This window comes from Oryza glaberrima, chromosome 10 (genome assembly GCF_000147395.1).
Source record: "Oryza glaberrima chromosome 10, OglaRS2, whole genome shotgun sequence".
NCBI classification, from domain to species: domain Eukaryota; kingdom Viridiplantae; phylum Streptophyta; class Magnoliopsida; order Poales; family Poaceae; genus Oryza; species Oryza glaberrima.
Window position 1 is genome coordinate 20016060 of NC_068335.1, and position 15474 is coordinate 20031533.

Consider the following 15474-nt stretch of genomic DNA (forward strand, 5'->3'; position numbering starts at 1 on the left):
GACGCGGATCCTCTGAGTTTGCGTAGCAAAGTTACGAGCGTGCAGTTACATCCTATCCGCCGTCCATTATCATCCGGCGGTTTAAACTCATTCTCCTAATTCCTTTCTTCTTCCTCTATTCCTTACTCGGTTGCTCCCTTCGTTGCACAGCTTCATGGCCGCCTGCCGTCGTCGGATTGCAAGAAACTTCAATCGCATCATTACTTATGCAAAAAACGGAAAGGGGTTCGCTGCAGGTGTGACTGCGTGAACAGAGATGATCTGTCTCATCCTGTCATCCACGGAACGACAACCATTCGCGCTAATAGAGCTTGCTGATGACATGAGGAGACGATACCAAGGGCATCCTCGAAATATCAGCTCGTTAAGTACTGATGAGAGTCCATCAAATGCAATAAATGCCCATACTGGAGAAGCTGATGTTCAAATTCGGTGGTCTTGGACTCTGGGTAAGATCGTGCAAAGGGAGAAGCTTCAACAATAATCGGATGCCATTTTTCTTGTTGCGACAGCAATCTGACTAAGACAGAAGCTGTAGCCTTAAAATAAAATTTTCAACAACATGTGTAGCGCCCGTTCCGTCTTGGCGCCTAGCGGGAAAACTAGCTCTTAAAAATCCTATTTGCGAAATCCGTTTCTTTGCTTGTTGTCTAGTGCCCGTGCCATCTCAGGTCTCAAATCCCCGATCCATCGTCGAGTTCAATCCCGAATCCAAATCCTTCCCAAATCAAATCCCTCCGCAAAAGTCTATTTTGCCTCCCTAGGGTTCGATGGGCCGAATCCCTCTCGGCCCATCTCCCCCTCCCTCCCCGGCTCGCTCTCTCTCTCTCTCTCTCCCTCTCCCCCGCTCTGCCCGAGCGCTGCTCGCGCGAGCGCGGGAGCCGCGCCGAGCCCTCCCTCCTGCCCCGCTGCCATTCCCGCCGACGCCGCCAAATCGTCGCCGTGTGCCGTTGCTTCCCGCGCGCGCGCGCCGTGGTGGCCGACCGCCTGGTCGCCGCCGCCGTCAGCCTCTGCCGCGCCTGCCGCGCCTGCCGCCCGCGCCATTGCCGTCCCTCTCGCCGACCGCCGCCGACGCGTGTGCCGGAGGAGCCGGCACGAGCAAGGACGCGGAAGGGGACTCCGGGCGCGCCCTCTTCTTCCTCTTCCCCGGCCCGAGGCCGGAGAGATCGCTCCCGTGCCGTCGGCCTCTCGTCACCGCGCCCTTCCCCGCACGGTAGTGTCGCCCTCCGTTCTCCCTCCTCGTTCCATCTCCTCCCCTTAGACTCGGGTAGTAGCACAAGTAGCCTCCCCGTAGCTAGCTGGCGCCGCCCCGACCGTTGCCGCCGCCCGCCGTGTGCTCGCCGCCGTCGCCGCCCGAGCTCGGAAGCGCCGCTCGTCGCCGGCCTCGCTCGGCGTAGCTCCGCCCAATCCGACGCTAGCAACGGATTCCCGTAGCCGCGTAAATGCTCTCACCGCCGGGAATCGACCCCTCGTGACCTCATCGCCGTTTCCCCCTTCTCCTGCCGCCGGTTGCCGCCGCCGCAATCCGCCGCCGTCGAGCATCCCCCGGCGAATCCGAGCCGTTGGCTCGTCTCCTCTCGTCCCGTGAAACCTCCCGGTGTGCTCGTTTTCGCCTGTATCGCCGTGGTTCGCTCCGCCGCTCGCCGCCGCCGCCCGCCGTCCGTTTCGGCCGTCGTCGTCGTCTACCTCCCGCCGGCCCGCGTGGCAGCCACGTAGGCGCCACGTCGGCGCCACCTCGGCCGCGACCGGGTCAAGCAGACCCCGGTCCGCCGCTTCCCTCCGCCCCCTCGCGCGCGCGGTCCACCGCGAGCCGTGAGGCTGCGCGTGGGCCCGCCGCACCGCGTCCTCCGCGAACCGCGCGCATGCGCCGCGCCCCCCTCCCCAAACCCTAGCACGCCCGCGTGCACCTCGCTCACGGTGAGCCGAGCCGCCGACAAGCGGGTCCCACTCGGGACCACGCGAGGATGGACCCGGCCCACCGGCTCTCTCTCTCCCCTCCCCGCCCGCGCGCGCCTTGGGCCGCCCTCTTGGGCCGGCCGGTCCATTAAGCTCGGCCGAGCCGCCCCTTTCTCTCGGGCCGCGCCCTAGCCGCCCGAGGGAAGTCTAATTTCCCTCCCTCTTTCTTTTTCTTTTCTTTTCTTTTTCAAAAAGGGTTTAAATAAATCCTTTTCCTTTAGACAAAAATCCAATAATCTTAGAAATTCAATATCTTCCCAACCGTAAGTCCGTTTGACTCCGTTCAACTTCCAAAATTCCTCAAATCTCGAGATCTATCTAATGGCACGCTTAGAGGTCAATAATAGGGCTTTATTTTCGCCGTTTGTTGAGTTGTCCCGTTTCGCGTGTAGTTTCGGAGCCCGAAGACCCGCAGTGCGAGGATTTCGAGGATCAAGCTCAAGATCTCGAGCAAGGCAAGCCACCTTTGAACATCTTGAGCCTATATTTGAACTTAATTAATTTGCTTGCAAAATATTATGCATTGATAGGATTGCACTTGATCTGTTTGCCCCGTCTGCAAGGCAGACCGGTGGGCCTACCCAACTTGTTGCATCTGATCCTTCCACTGTTAATTGTTATACCATGTTCCCTTGTAACCACCTAGTTGCGCCTCGATATTCGTGCACTCTGTGCGAGTATCGACGGTCGCCTTCAAACTTAAAATCTGGGTAAGTTCTTGGGTAAAACTTGGGTTTTTACAAAAGACTCGGAAAACCCGACACCTGGGTCGGTGCTTGCGAACTAAATGAATTTCCAAAACCGCGGACCGGGGGACGTACCGGGAGTACGGTTTCCCGCTCTTGCAATTAAGGACCGTTTCCTTGGAATTTCATCCGAACATAAGACAAGTACGACCACATGGGTGGAATGGGACACCCCTGGCTGAGTAATTAGCTAATCGGGGGAGCCTTGATGCCAAGAGACATGTGGATTCCCGGGGTGGTGTCGGGGAGGACCCCTGGGCTTCCTGGCACAGTATGGTCTGGGACCTAATCTGGTGTTGGTCTAGGACCCCTCTCGTTGGCATATGGCGAACCTGTGTCGGCTTTCGAAATGCCTTGTCATGAAAGCCTTAAGGTCTCTAGTCGTGGCCGTTCTGCACGGGCTGGATGATCCGGGTTAGTAATGTCATGTGGGTAAAGTGTACCCCCTCTGCAGAGGTTATTAAACTGTCCGAACAGCCGTGCCCACGGTCATGGGCGGATGTGAGGTGATTCCTAGCGTAGTTTTGTTTGACTACTGCCTTGTGAAATTTTGCTGTTGTGAAATGGGTTTGATGTTTGGAAAATCTGCGGCTGATGGGACCAGCCAGGCCCGGGTGGCCGTTTGAAAGCTATTGGCCGGGTGCCAATCTTGATCAATTCAAAAGACTGATACATTGCACAAACTCCGACCGGACGAGACGCACTTTCTCATCCGTGTCGTTTGAGAAGCACTCACTTAGTTGTTTCAGGAAAGAGTTCAAATAAAATCAATTGCAAAAACAACAGCCCTTCTTTGAAGCCTGCATTAAACACTTATTTCCCATGGCTTGCTGAGTACTCTCGTACTCACCCTTGCTCCATATAAATAATTTCCCCCCCCCAGTTGCTGAAGAAGATGAAGCGGATCCCGCTGACGAGGAGTTCCTTCAGGAGCAAGCCGGCTACGATGAGTTTTAGGGTTTCGGCCTAGTTCCCAAGTCGCGCCTGTGATGTGTGGTCCAAGTCTTGGCTTCCGCGTTCCTTTTGTAATGCAGTTGTGAGCTCGGGATCTGTCCGCAGCCCAACATGACTGTACCCCTACTCTATAATAAAGAGACCTCTGTTGCTGTGATATTCTGTCTTCCTGTTATACCAGCACTGTTTTCTGGGACTGGTATCAATTAACAGGTTAATTTGGAGCGTCACGAGCTAGTTCCGCTCGGGACTAGTTCGGGGCGTGACAACATGTCTACACCTTTTGAGCGGCAGAAATTGCATGCTTTGTTGGCCAAGACCCAAGAGTGACAGCCATGGCGGCCAGCCATGAAGGTACGCAGAAACAGGAGCAAGGAAATGAAAGAAGAAGAAAGGAGTTGGAAGGACGATTTTGGATCGTCGGATGATAACGAACGGTGGATACAACAGAACTGTACGCATGTGACTTTGCAACCCAAGTCAAAGGATCCGCTTCCACAAGAGATGTATGTGCACCATGGTGGGCCGGTCACGTCCGCTCTCCGGTGCAAAGCGTACCGTTTGACCAATCGTGGTAGTGGCTCCGCGTGGGGCACGGCCGGCTCACTACTGTTCCCCATCAAAAACCAAAACGCCCCGACCGCGCCGCGCCACTCCGCTCCGAATCCCGACCCGAGCCGGGGCCTCTCTTCAGACGAGTGGGCCCAGGATGCTGCACGGCCCGGCCCATTCGCCTCCGCCGGCCGCCGCCGCCGTCGCCGTCGCCGACGGCGGCGGCGGGGAGCCGCTGGTGGTGACGCTCAACTGCCTGGAGGACCCGTCGATGGAGCAGGAGGTGCTCGCGGGGGCGGCGGCGGTGGAGCACGCCCCGCTCTCCGCGCTTTCATCCGGGCGCGTCGAGGCCGCCGCCGCCGTGCTCCTCACCTCGCTCGCGTTCCTCCCGCGCGCCGCGCAGCGGCGGCTCCGCCCCTGGCAGCTGATCCTCTGTCTCGGTTCCCCCGACCGCGCCGCGGACGCCGCCGTGGCCGCGGAGCTCGGGCTCCGCCTGGTCCACGTCGACGCCAACCGCGCCGAGGAGGTAGCCGACACCGTCATGGCGCTCTTCCTCGGCCTCCTCCGCCGCACCCACATGCTGTCCCGCCACGCCTCCTCCTACTCCGCGCCGCCCGCCGGGTGGCTCGGCTCCGTCCAGCCGCTCTGCCGCGGAATGCGGCGCTGCCGTGGGCTAGTGCTTGGTATCGTCGGGGTCAACGCCGCCGCGCGATGCCTCGCCACCCGCAGCCTCGCGTTCAGTATGAGCGTGCTCTACTTCGATCCGCTCCATGAGGTACCTGATCCGCCACTTATTCAGTATTCACCACAAAATCTTCCGATCTAGACTTGCAGGTTCACTGCTGTCACCTGTCAGCACTGTGGTTCTAGCATTTGACAGTCAGTGCATGGCGCGCATTGTTGGCTTATGTGATTTGAAAACTTCATAAGTGGCCTTTGCGCGAGTAGTAGATGATCTGTTTGCTAGTTTTCCTGCGTTGGTTCCATTTATTGGTGATCAGATTTTTGGCATTTAGTGTGTTATGTAGCTTATGTAGCACTACTTGAACTTCAACTCTGTTCATCTGTTGGCTATGATTATATTGTGCTTCACGGGAAAATATAATTTCATCCAAACCAGTCTCTTTTGGGGCTCTACTAACTTCAATTTCAACACAAAGAAACAGGAGAAAGTACAGATATATTTGAAAGATCATGATACTGTTCATTGCTTGTTAGTGTTGACTGATCTCTATTCCAACACTTGTGAATCAAAACACCCAATTCTTTCCTTTCACAATACATTGATTGGTGGAGTTATTAAGTATTCATTTCGGTTATTATATACTTAGATATGCTCATTTCTGGTGCCTAGTACCAGAAATTTTATTGCTCGCTTGGATAAGTTTCCATGTGTTCCTTAATTTAGTCATAGAACACATTTCAACCTTGTAACAAGGTTATCCTGGTTGATTTCTGACTGTTAAATATATTTGGTAAAGGCTAATGGGAAAACAAAGCGGCCTTCTATTTTATTTCCTTCTGCTGCCAGAAGAATGGATACTCTCAATGATTTATTGACAGCAAGTGATCTTGTTTCACTTCACTGTGCGTTAACAAATGATACAACACATATACTCAATGCCGAGCGTCTGCAGCACATAAAACCTGGTAATGTAGATCCTTTCCAGTTTCCTTTTCATGTTTTCCCTTTCTTTTCGGTATTACCATGCTTGCTGTAGTATGAATCTGTTTATCTGTTTTCTCTGTGCATGCTATATCACATTCTGGTTTTGAGCCTTGCAGGAGCTTTCATAGTCAATACCGGTAGCTGTCAACTGATAGATGACTGTGCACTCAAACAACTCTTAATTGATGGCACTATAGCTGGGTGCGCATTGGATGGTGCTGAAGGTCCACAATGGATGGAAGCATGGGTATGGAACTCAGGGCACAATTGAATTTGAGTCAAATGGGATTTGAGATTAAAACAACCAAAATGCTATCTGTGGTCAAGCGACATCATTCTAAAGAATGATGTACCCTTTGTTTTAGTACGCCTAAGGGAGGATTTCATCCATGTAGCATTTTGTCATGGCACATCGTTCATTTTCAAATTCAATCTATTTGATGTGTGCTCTTTGTGTAACATAAATGGAAATAGGAACATGCAAATGAAGTATTGACATGGAAATTTGGCTTTTTAATGAAAGTATTTTGAGTTCATAAGGAGGAACAGAAAATACAACACTAGTCATCCTGTTTATTTGTTCCAAAAGATCAACAACTGATACTCTTCTATTTTCTTGATGTATTCTGTCGTTCAGCATGATGATTAAACTAGAGAATGATCAATGTCATTGATTATACTTTTACTGCTCACTCACAGGTGCGTGAGATGCCGAATGTATTAATTCTTCCTCGAAGTGCAGATTACAGTGAAGAAGTGTGGATTGAAATCAGAGAAAAGGCACTCGCAATATTGCAATCCTTTTTCTATGATGGTGTTGTTCCAAACAATGCTCTTTCTGATGATGATGAAGAAATAACTGAAGCTGGATGTGAGGATGATCAGCTAGCAAAACAGGCAAAAGAACAGGTTTGCGATGGTGGACAGCAGACAGATGAAAGTCAGTTAACTTTAGAATGTGACAAGAGAAGAGCCATTTCCCACTCTGAGGAGCCCCAAGCTTCAGGGCAGTCTCAAAACAGAGAAAATGTTGTGCCCAGATCAGAAGGAAGGCGCAGCCGATCTGGAAAGAAAGGGAAAAAGAGACCTGCTCGCCGCAAATCACAACAGAAAAGGGACGAATTGTTGTCAACTTTAGAAGGTGGAAGTAACTACTCCTCACGTATGGATGATGATACTGTAACGAGTGGCAAGGATCAAGTGTTAAGTTCCAGTTCACGATTTGCTTCCCCTGAGGATTGTAAAACCAAGCTGAGATCTTCTGCCGAATTTCCAATGGAAATAATTTCTGAAAATAAACTGACTGAAGGGCTTAGTATAAAACCTCTTGAGAGATTGAAAGATGGCTTCGTTGTTGCCCTAAGGACCAGGGATAATTCAGGGTTTCATGTTGCAAGAGAAAGAGTTGCAGGAGGTGGGTGGTATCTTGATGTTGTGTCAAAAGCTACAAAGAGGGATCCTGCTGCTCAGTTTCTAATTACTTTTAGAAACAAGGTGATCGTTTCCCCCCTTTGTCATTCTTTTGTTTCATTTTTGCTTTGTTGTTCCTTAACCTATTAAGTAGATTTGTTTGCATATTGTATACAACATTACAACTACACCATACAGCTACTAAATAATGGATTGCACTTCCAGGATACTATGGGCTTGCGATCTTTTGTTGCTGGTGGCAAGTTATTGCAGGTATCATCCTTTTAAGTTTGTACTCATTCACTGAAGACATAATGAAAGCTTGATACTATAGTAGTAAAAGTAAAGATAATACTAGGTGAATTTCTGCGCAAGAACTGTTAGTTAACTGATACTGGGCATCTGTATTGCCATCAATCTTAATGCTGTAGTAATTGGTTCATTGATTGTTCAGTGTTCATAGTTGCCTACTTGATGCCATGCTATGCTACATATAACATGTAAGACTATCATCAGATAGTTTTTGTCTATCATTGCATGCCTGCTTCCATGGTAGCAAGTTCGAATGGTTTTTGGAACAGAATCACATATGATGTTTTGTCTAGATTGCTGATTTTGTATGTTCAACTTTCTTTTATATGTCACCAGGTTAATAAGACTATGGAGCTTGTATTTGCGAGCTATTCTTTTGATGTTTGGGAGAGCTGGACGCTGGAGGGGTCTTTACTGGATTGTTGCAAGTTGGTCAACCGCAAAATTCCTTCGGTATGCCCTGTTATCATCATTTATAGTACTTAACATCAAGGTTTGAGAATTAAGATGCACCCGATCAATGATACTAATATCCAGCGATATCATGGAAAGAAGAGGCTCCACTCGTATACTCCCTCCGTTTTTTAATAGATGACGCTATTGACTTTTTCTCATATGTTTGACCATTCGTCTTATTCAAAAATTTTATGCAAATGTATATGATATAAATCACACTTAAAGTACTATGAGTGATAAAACAACCCATAACAAAATAAATTATAATTACGTAAATTTTTTGAATAAGACGAATGGTCAAACATGTGAGAAAAAGTCAACGGCGTCATCTATTAAAAAACGGAGGTAGTATTATTAGAAGTTCCACACTTCCATTGTTAGTTGTTAGGACTAGCTGGAGATCATCCACTTGCACTGTACTGAGCTGTTAATAATATTAGCTTCCTAACTGTTTTTTTTGTAGGTTGTATTGGAGGTCTATATTGAGATCCTCGCAGCTGTGAGTGAAGAAGATGGTGTCACTAGATGGCTAGATTGATCCATCTACCCCAGGAGCCTAGGACAATCAAAACAACTGACTCAGTATTGTCTTCTGGTTTGATTTCCTCTCAATTTTTCAATTTTAGCTATTCTTACGCGGGGCACCTCGCAGAGCCACTGCGTATTCAATATTGTCTAGCTATCTACTCTATTGTATCAGTATTCAGTATCTCATTGCTTAATAACATTATTCAGCATCTCAAAGACAACTAGTGTTACTTGCTGTGAAAATTTATAGCATATCTACATGCAATTGCGGATTAACCAAGAACTAATCAATCCCCTCATTACGAAATGTAGTATATACCACACTGAACTGGCAAGGTACACATATTTTCAGTGCTCTACTGTACTTTCTACTAGTAGCAATTTAGCATCAATGTACAGTCATTTCTTCTTCTTGGCCTTCTCGATTTCTTCCTCCCACAGCACGGGCCAGTTGGCTCGGGCCTCTTCCAGCCCGAGCAGCGACCCTTCCTTCTCCGGGTCCCAGCTCGCCGACAGCGTCCCGAAGGCGATCCCCAGCGCCGACGTGCCGAAGGCGACGAGGATGGTCAGCAGCGGCAGCCACGACGGCACGGCGACGCCCCGGCCGCGCTCCAGCGCGCCGTACAGGTTGAGCAGCCCGACGCCGGACGCCATCGGGACGCCGACCATGAACATGATCCGGCGGAGGATGCGGTCGAACACCGGCTGCGGCAGCTCGTCGTCGTCCTCGTCCACCTCGCCGCCGCTCTTGACGTCCAGCGCTTCCAGCACCATCTGCCGCTGCTCCTGCTCCTTCTCCTGCCGCCGCATCCGCTGCTTCTCCTTGCGGCTCTTCTTCTTGGAAGGCGATTTGGCTGTGGTGGTGCTCTCGGTGTCCGTGACGGCGGAGGAGCCGATGGCGCCGCCGCTGCCGGCGGCTTGTAGCCGACGGAGTGGGGCTCGCCGTCGCTGGGGGAGTGCCACGTGAGGCGGCGAGAGGTTGGTTGTGGAGGTGTGCGTCCATGGGTGCGGTCTCGTGGTGGTTTGAGGTGGCTGGAGTGGTGTCTGGTGGAGCAAGGCTGCCATTGCCGGCGGATGGTGGTTTCGCTGGTTTGGTCGATCGGAGACGACGAGACGAGCGCACTCTGCTATGATGTTTGAGAGTTTCAGTGTGATTTAAGAGCCTTGTCGCCTAGAGCGAGTGGTGGCGCGTGAATGCGCTTTAGATATGCTTTTGGATATGGACCGGCCACACGAGAAATATCTTTCCCAACCGGATGGTCACCGGGGCCCACTGTACAGTAGCGAGAATACACTTTCCACTCTGTCAGCAAGGGTGAACCCTCATGTCAGTGGTGTAGAAGCACTCCTAGCTGGCACTTCTGATCTCTCGCTTGGTATCACCCAGAATGCCAGAGGAAGAAATTGCTTTGGTGTGGCCATGACAATCCTACAACATATATATAGATATACCAATCCACAAAATTTTAGATCCAAACTCAACTTACACATTGAGATATAAAAAGTATTATTCATATATGAATTTATCTTTTTTTTTTGTTTCTCAATGTGTATGTCAAATTTGGATTTGATTTTTAGTGAAGTACATGTCACTATATTCTACGTTGTTAATTTTTTTCAAAATTTTTTTACAGCAGTTTGTATTAGAATCCACTCCCCAATGAAGTACCATTTTAACAGAAGAGGCTTGATGCTTAGAGGTTAGAGCAATGGACATGTACGACACAGCACCGTGCGATCGTTCGTGTGCTGTAGCAGGCTAGCAGCAGCAGCTGGTTTAGATCCAACAAGCTAGGAAGCACGGAAAGCAGCAAAACAGCGATGTACTTACCGTTAGGTTAATCACATAAACGAAGCTGAAGCTGGCAACCATCACCGCCGTATACCTTCTGTGTGCGATTAACCATTTCCGTCGCCGTTTTAATACAAACGTAAAAGATAAGAGATCGACTTGTACAAGAACATCTGGTTGTGAGCCTGAATGCGAAAATCTAGTAATCTCCAACGACCAGAGAATTCTAAGCCCCATACAAACTCTGCCTCGCAACGACACATTCCTCCGCCAAGCTCACAGCTCGTACTCGTAACTGTCGGATGCGTGAGGCGACAGATCCCGCGCAAGCTGCAGTTCCTGCAGATGATTGAGACCAAAAACGTCAGCATGCAGCAACCTAAAGAGTAGCAGTACTGAGTACCAGCTGCAGGTTAATGCTGTCGGCGACAACGACGACGTACATCTCTGAATTTGAGGTCGTCTTCGAGCATATGGACGACGTGCCCCATGGTTGGTCTCTGGCCGCCGTCGGGGTCGACGCACCGGAGCGCGGCGAGGACGGCGCGCTTCAGCACCTTGGGCGGCGGCGTCTCCGGCAGCCTGGGGTCCACCACCTCCTCCACCCTCCTCTCGGCGACCATGCGCTTCAGCCACTCAACCAAGTTCACCTGTGGAGAGAGCACAAGCCTGAATAATTCTGTCCCCATTGCCTTGAAAGGGTTCAGTTCAGTACATTGTCAGTTAAGTGGTGGCTATCGGCTAACCTCTGGTGCTGGCCTAGTGTAATCCACAGGAGTTCTGCCTGATATGATCTCCATGATGAGCACCCCGAAGCTATAGACGTCGCTCCTCTCGTTTAGCATCCCAGTTCTTGCGTACTCAGGCGCAACGTACCTGCATGCAACAGGGGAGAAGGGAGAGTTTGTAAGTGAATGCCGATCAATGAATAGTATAGTACTCTCTCTTAGAGAAGACATGGAAAATGGAACTGACCCAAATGTTCCCATGACACGAGTTGTAACGTAGGACCTCTCCGAGCACAGGAGCTTGGCCAGCCCGAAATCTGATACTCTGGCGTTCCAGTGCCGGTCGAGAAGAATGTTGCTGGATTTGACGTCTCGGTGAACAATCTTGGGCTCCAGGCCTTCGTGAAGGTAAGCCAACCTGAACAGGCAGAAGTTTCACATGACCATTTCAGTACTCTCGGCAGATGGATTGTTCAAGAAAAACCACTGGCAAATGGCTTGCCTAATCATACCAACCAGCAGTGGTTTTTATACTGAAAATGTGTCAACTAGCATTGATAAATCTTAGAAGTTTTAATGGCTGCAAATCAAGTTTTTCCTCTATGCTAGTTAGTATGGATAACAAAAAGGCAAAAATTTACCCTCTGGCTGTTCCAAGAAGTATATGCATTCTCATATCCCAGGTGAGTGGACTGATTTCATCGTCACCATGGTGCAACCACTTATCAAGATTGCTGTTCTCCATATACTCATAAACAAGCAACCTGTCCAACAACAACTTTGCTTTCAGTTCACAGTGGACAGAGAGAAGAAATGTGTCGTCGGATTAAAACTGCACCATGCGCACCTGCAAGCTCCCTCGCTGCAATACCCCAGTAAGCTGACCAGATTCTTGTGCCGAACACGCCCGATCGTCGCGACCTCCACCTTGAAATCCTTCTCTGCCTGTCCCCTAATTAAGCACAGAACAAATGGAATTCAATTGATTTTTTGGTTCAATTCTACTTCTACTAAGTAATAAGGTGAAATTTTATACATGAGCAACCTAATTTGGTAAAAGTACCATCTGCCACTAAAGATTGAGCGGGACTCTGTTTGAAACATTGGTCCAGGATGCCATGAGAAGCAATTACTGCTTTCGCCATCCGAAATTCAAATCTCAAATCTAACAACTGCCTATGTTTGTTGCGCTCAACTAACGGAAATAATGCTCTTCCTGATCAACAGGGACGTTAGGATTGAGAGATTTTTCTGGCGAGCTAATAGCGGAACTAGGAACAGACAAGGTTGATCGGGAGATCATGGGAAGCTTTGCATATCAAAATCAATCCAAAACTTCTGATTCAAAACACAAATCGGAACGATCTCGGATGAAATATTTTGCTTCGCGTTTTCAAACCCATCGACATTTTTGAAATTTGAATCGGCCAAACAGAAGTACTAGTCGAGTTTTAACCTGTTGTTGTGGAGATTCTTAATGGCGACGGCGGTGTTGTCGCGGAGGATGCCCTTGTAGACCACGCCGTAGCCGCCCTCGCCGAGCACGTTCTCGGCGGCGAACCTGTTCGTGGCCTCCTCCAGCTCCCGGCGCGTGTACCGCCGTCCCCACCCTCGCCGCGACGCCTCGGGCTCCGCCGCGTCGCTGCCGCCGCTCTCGGTGCTCCACCCGCGCGTGCTCCCGCCGCTGCTCGTCGCCGTCTCGCCGCTCGTCCTCGCGGCCTCCACCATGATCAGGGGCGCCGTCTGCTCCGCCTTGATGACCTCTATCGGCGGCTGGAACGACGGCGGCGGGGGCCAGCGGGCGGCCTCCTCGATGTCCTTGTCCGACGCCATCGACTGCTGCTGCTTGAGAGACCGGTTGCTCCTCCCGTGGTGCGGCGGAGCCGGGGCCAGGCGGGAGCATCTCCGGCGGCGGCAGCGCCGGCAGAGGCAGACGACGATGAGGAGCGCGAGGACGACGGCCGCCGCGGCGCCGGCGGCGACGAGGACCCAGAGGCGGAGGCCGAGCACGGGGGTGCGCTGCGACAGCCTGGCGTTGATGAACCCCACGCTCCACACGGACTTCGTCGCCTCCCCCTCCCGCTCGTGCTGCCGATGGAGCGCGTGGCGCGGCAGCGGCGGCGGCGGCGGCGGCGGCGGGTGCGGCTGGCGGCGCGGGGGGCTCTTGGCGACGACGGGGCGCGACGGCGGCGGCGGCGGCGGCTTCACACGGGTCGCCATGGCCGCGCGCGGAGGCGGAGCCGTGGAAGCTTCTCGTGGTCGGTTTGGTTGGCTCATCTGATGATCTACGCATGCATCGCATGCAGAGGAAACAGAGGAAGTGGGATTAATTAGAGTGGTTTGAGATAGTGATAGTGTGCTGGTTTGGTTGGCTTTCTTCGGGGTGTCTCCTACGGTTTGTTTGGCTAGGGCTTAGGGTGAGAATTAACGGTAAGATTACCATGAGATTTAAAACTTTATTTTTCTTTTTTTTTTAAAAAAAAATGTGATGGGAATTGCTTAGAGGTTCATATAGAGACTAGATTTGAATTTTGACTTGAGGTTATGTATAGTGGAATTATTTATCAGTTCCCTTTGTCAGGGGTTCTTCTCTCAATTCCCACTCGTCTCACAAAACTCACGTATAAAGAATAGCATTCCATACTTTGTTTCGAGGTAGTCCTTTTTTCTTTATAAAATAACATAATGCATTAACGGATGAAGATAATGTGCGGCATGCTTCCCAAGCTCCCAGACAGAGTCATTTTTTGGAAATCATTTATATATGTAAGTTTCTTGTAGTACGTTTTAAAACGGCTTTTCAACTTTCTAATAGTCAATTCATTTGTTTGTACTCTCAAACATTATCACATAATCATATAACACATCATCTATTCAGATTAAAAAAACTATGCCTAAATGGAATATTGAAGATTTTAGTCCTTTGTTTGTACCCTCAAACATTACCACAAAATCATAGGCACGTTATTACTACGGTGCGGTGGTGATCCCAACCCTTAGGGGCAAGGAGAGATGAAGCACCCCTACGGTAGTTCAATCTTACTCCCTCCGTCCCATATAAAATGAATCTAGAACCGGATGTGGCATATACTAATATTACGAATCTGGGCATATGTCACATCCAGTACTAGGTTGATTTTTTTATGGGACGGAGGGAGTAGACATGCTCATGTTTGCTAGATAGAAGTAAAAGTCCAATGGTTAAAAGATAAGTTTATCCTATTTTCTTTCATATACATGCGATATACTCTCTCCGTCCCATAATATAAGTGATTTTAGAGGGATGTGATACTTTATGGGATTACGAATCTAGACAGGGAGTATGTATGTATGTATTTTTTTGTTTGTCTTGTTTTTAGGTTAGATCATATTAGTTCGTTTCATTCAATCAACATCCCCTGAAATTTAGTCGTGCATTCGTCACTGCTAAGGTGCGATGTGAGATGCGTGGTAGTTTAATGTGCAAAACAGAGTCGAGGTTCTTAAGGCATTTACAAGAGGCCAAAAGCTTATGTTGGGCTAAAATATAAAAGGAAATGTAAGAGTCCATCTTACAATACCTGGGGTAAACAACCCGGGTATCCCTAGCATTTCATTCCCACGCTTAAGTTGTGTCGTTAAGTACAGAAAGAAAACTAAAGAAAGAAAAGCTAAAACAGATGACGTTGAAGTAAATCTCTTGGCACCAACCTCCTGGGAAGCTTTTCGGCCGGTGTTAATGATGTGTTAACGATCCATAATTGCTTCCAAAAGCATGCCTTTGTTACGCCAAATTTTTTAAACATAATATTAGTAGATAAAACATAGAAATAAAAAATGCCATGCACTGTGCTTGATGAATCCTGCATATAGTTGAGCATCCTAAAAGCACAGAAACTCATGACATAGATGAAAACGTGAGGTGAGAATTATGCTTATTTTCTTTCAAGATTTATCCAGAATACCCCTTTCAGAGGAATTTGCAGGGATCAATATTGTGTTACAAAGGATTCTATAGAAATTATTCATAGGATCAATATTGTGTTCGAAAGGATTATATAGAAATTATTCATGAAAACACCACGAACAATTTGATATCGAGGGGTACGTCACCTACTATTAAAAAAACAGGTAGCCAGAAGTACAAGCATCCATGTTAAATCTAGAAGTTGAACTCGAATAGATTGATTTCATCACAAATAACCTACCCTCGCTACGGCTCATCTTGTTTTGTTTTGGTTGACCTTCACTTTCCATTTGCGACGATTGCGAGCCGTGCAGCCCGTGCTACTCCATCTGCTGTTGCTGTTGCTGTTGCCCATCGTCTGGTACAGAACAGAGGACAGAGCTGCAGAGAAACGATCACCGAAAAAGGGCTCGATTTTATTGTTT

The 15474-nt window shown here is 49.3% G+C and overlaps 3 protein-coding genes across 4 annotated transcripts; 1 reads left to right on the forward strand and 2 right to left on the reverse strand.

Annotated features, from left to right (window-relative positions):
• Positions 1 to 4325: 4325 nt before the first annotated feature.
• Positions 4326 to 8770, forward strand: LOC127786378 (C-terminal binding protein AN-like). The gene is made up of 7 exons (XM_052313774.1): positions 4326 to 4983; positions 5690 to 5858; positions 5994 to 6124; positions 6577 to 7371; positions 7513 to 7560; positions 7936 to 8052; positions 8519 to 8770. The coding sequence occupies exons 1-7, from the start codon at positions 4366 to 4368 to the stop codon at positions 8591 to 8593; spliced, it is 1953 nt and encodes a 650-aa protein (XP_052169734.1). The 5' UTR covers positions 4326 to 4365; the 3' UTR covers positions 8594 to 8770.
• Positions 8771 to 8855: 85 nt separating this feature from the next.
• LOC127786381 (protein PAM68, chloroplastic-like) lies at positions 8856 to 9888 on the reverse strand. Its single transcript, XM_052313777.1, has one exon. The coding sequence runs from the start codon at positions 9646 to 9648 to the stop codon at positions 8983 to 8985; it is 666 nt and encodes a 221-aa protein (XP_052169737.1). The 5' UTR covers positions 9649 to 9888; the 3' UTR covers positions 8856 to 8982.
• A 552-nt stretch (positions 9889 to 10440) lies between these two features.
• LOC127786380 (probable serine/threonine-protein kinase At1g01540) lies at positions 10441 to 13414 on the reverse strand. Of its 2 annotated transcripts, XM_052313776.1 has the most exons (7): positions 12560 to 13408; positions 11951 to 12055; positions 11745 to 11867; positions 11351 to 11521; positions 11122 to 11251; positions 10819 to 11025; positions 10441 to 10714 (listed from the first exon to the last, which is right to left on the reverse strand). In XM_052313776.1, the coding sequence occupies exons 1-7, from the start codon at positions 13378 to 13380 to the stop codon at positions 10652 to 10654; spliced, it is 1620 nt and encodes a 539-aa protein (XP_052169736.1). In that variant the 5' UTR covers positions 13381 to 13408; the 3' UTR covers positions 10441 to 10651. The 2 variants fall into 2 exon arrangements, with proteins under 2 accessions (XP_052169736.1, XP_052169735.1); XM_052313775.1 differs by having other exon boundaries at positions 11122 to 11521; positions 12560 to 13414.
• Between the last annotated feature and the right edge of the window lie 2060 nt (positions 13415 to 15474).

Coding starts and splice junctions, on each gene's coding strand:
- LOC127786378 (XM_052313774.1), top strand. CDS start 4,366: ATGCTGCACGGCCCGGCCCATTCGCCTCCGCCGGCCGCCGCCGCCGTC. Junction 5,859..5,993: donor TCTGCAGCACATAAAACCTG/GTAATGTAGATC, acceptor TGAGCCTTGCAG/GAGCTTTCATAGTCAATACC. Junction 7,372..7,512: donor TAATTACTTTTAGAAACAAG/GTGATCGTTTCC, acceptor TTGCACTTCCAG/GATACTATGGGCTTGCGATC.
- LOC127786381 (XM_052313777.1), bottom strand. CDS start 9,648: ATGGCAGCCTTGCTCCACCAGACACCACTCCAGCCACCTCAAACCACC.
- LOC127786380 (XM_052313775.1), bottom strand. CDS start 13,380: ATGAGCCAACCAAACCGACCACGAGAAGCTTCCACGGCTCCGCCTCCG. Junction 11,868..11,950: donor TGCAGCGAGGGAGCTTGCAG/GTGCGCATGGTG, acceptor GTTGTTGGACAG/GTTGCTTGTTTATGAGTATA. Junction 11,522..11,744: donor CTTCTTGGAACAGCCAGAGG/GTAAATTTTTGC, acceptor CTGCCTGTTCAG/GTTGGCTTACCTTCACGAAG.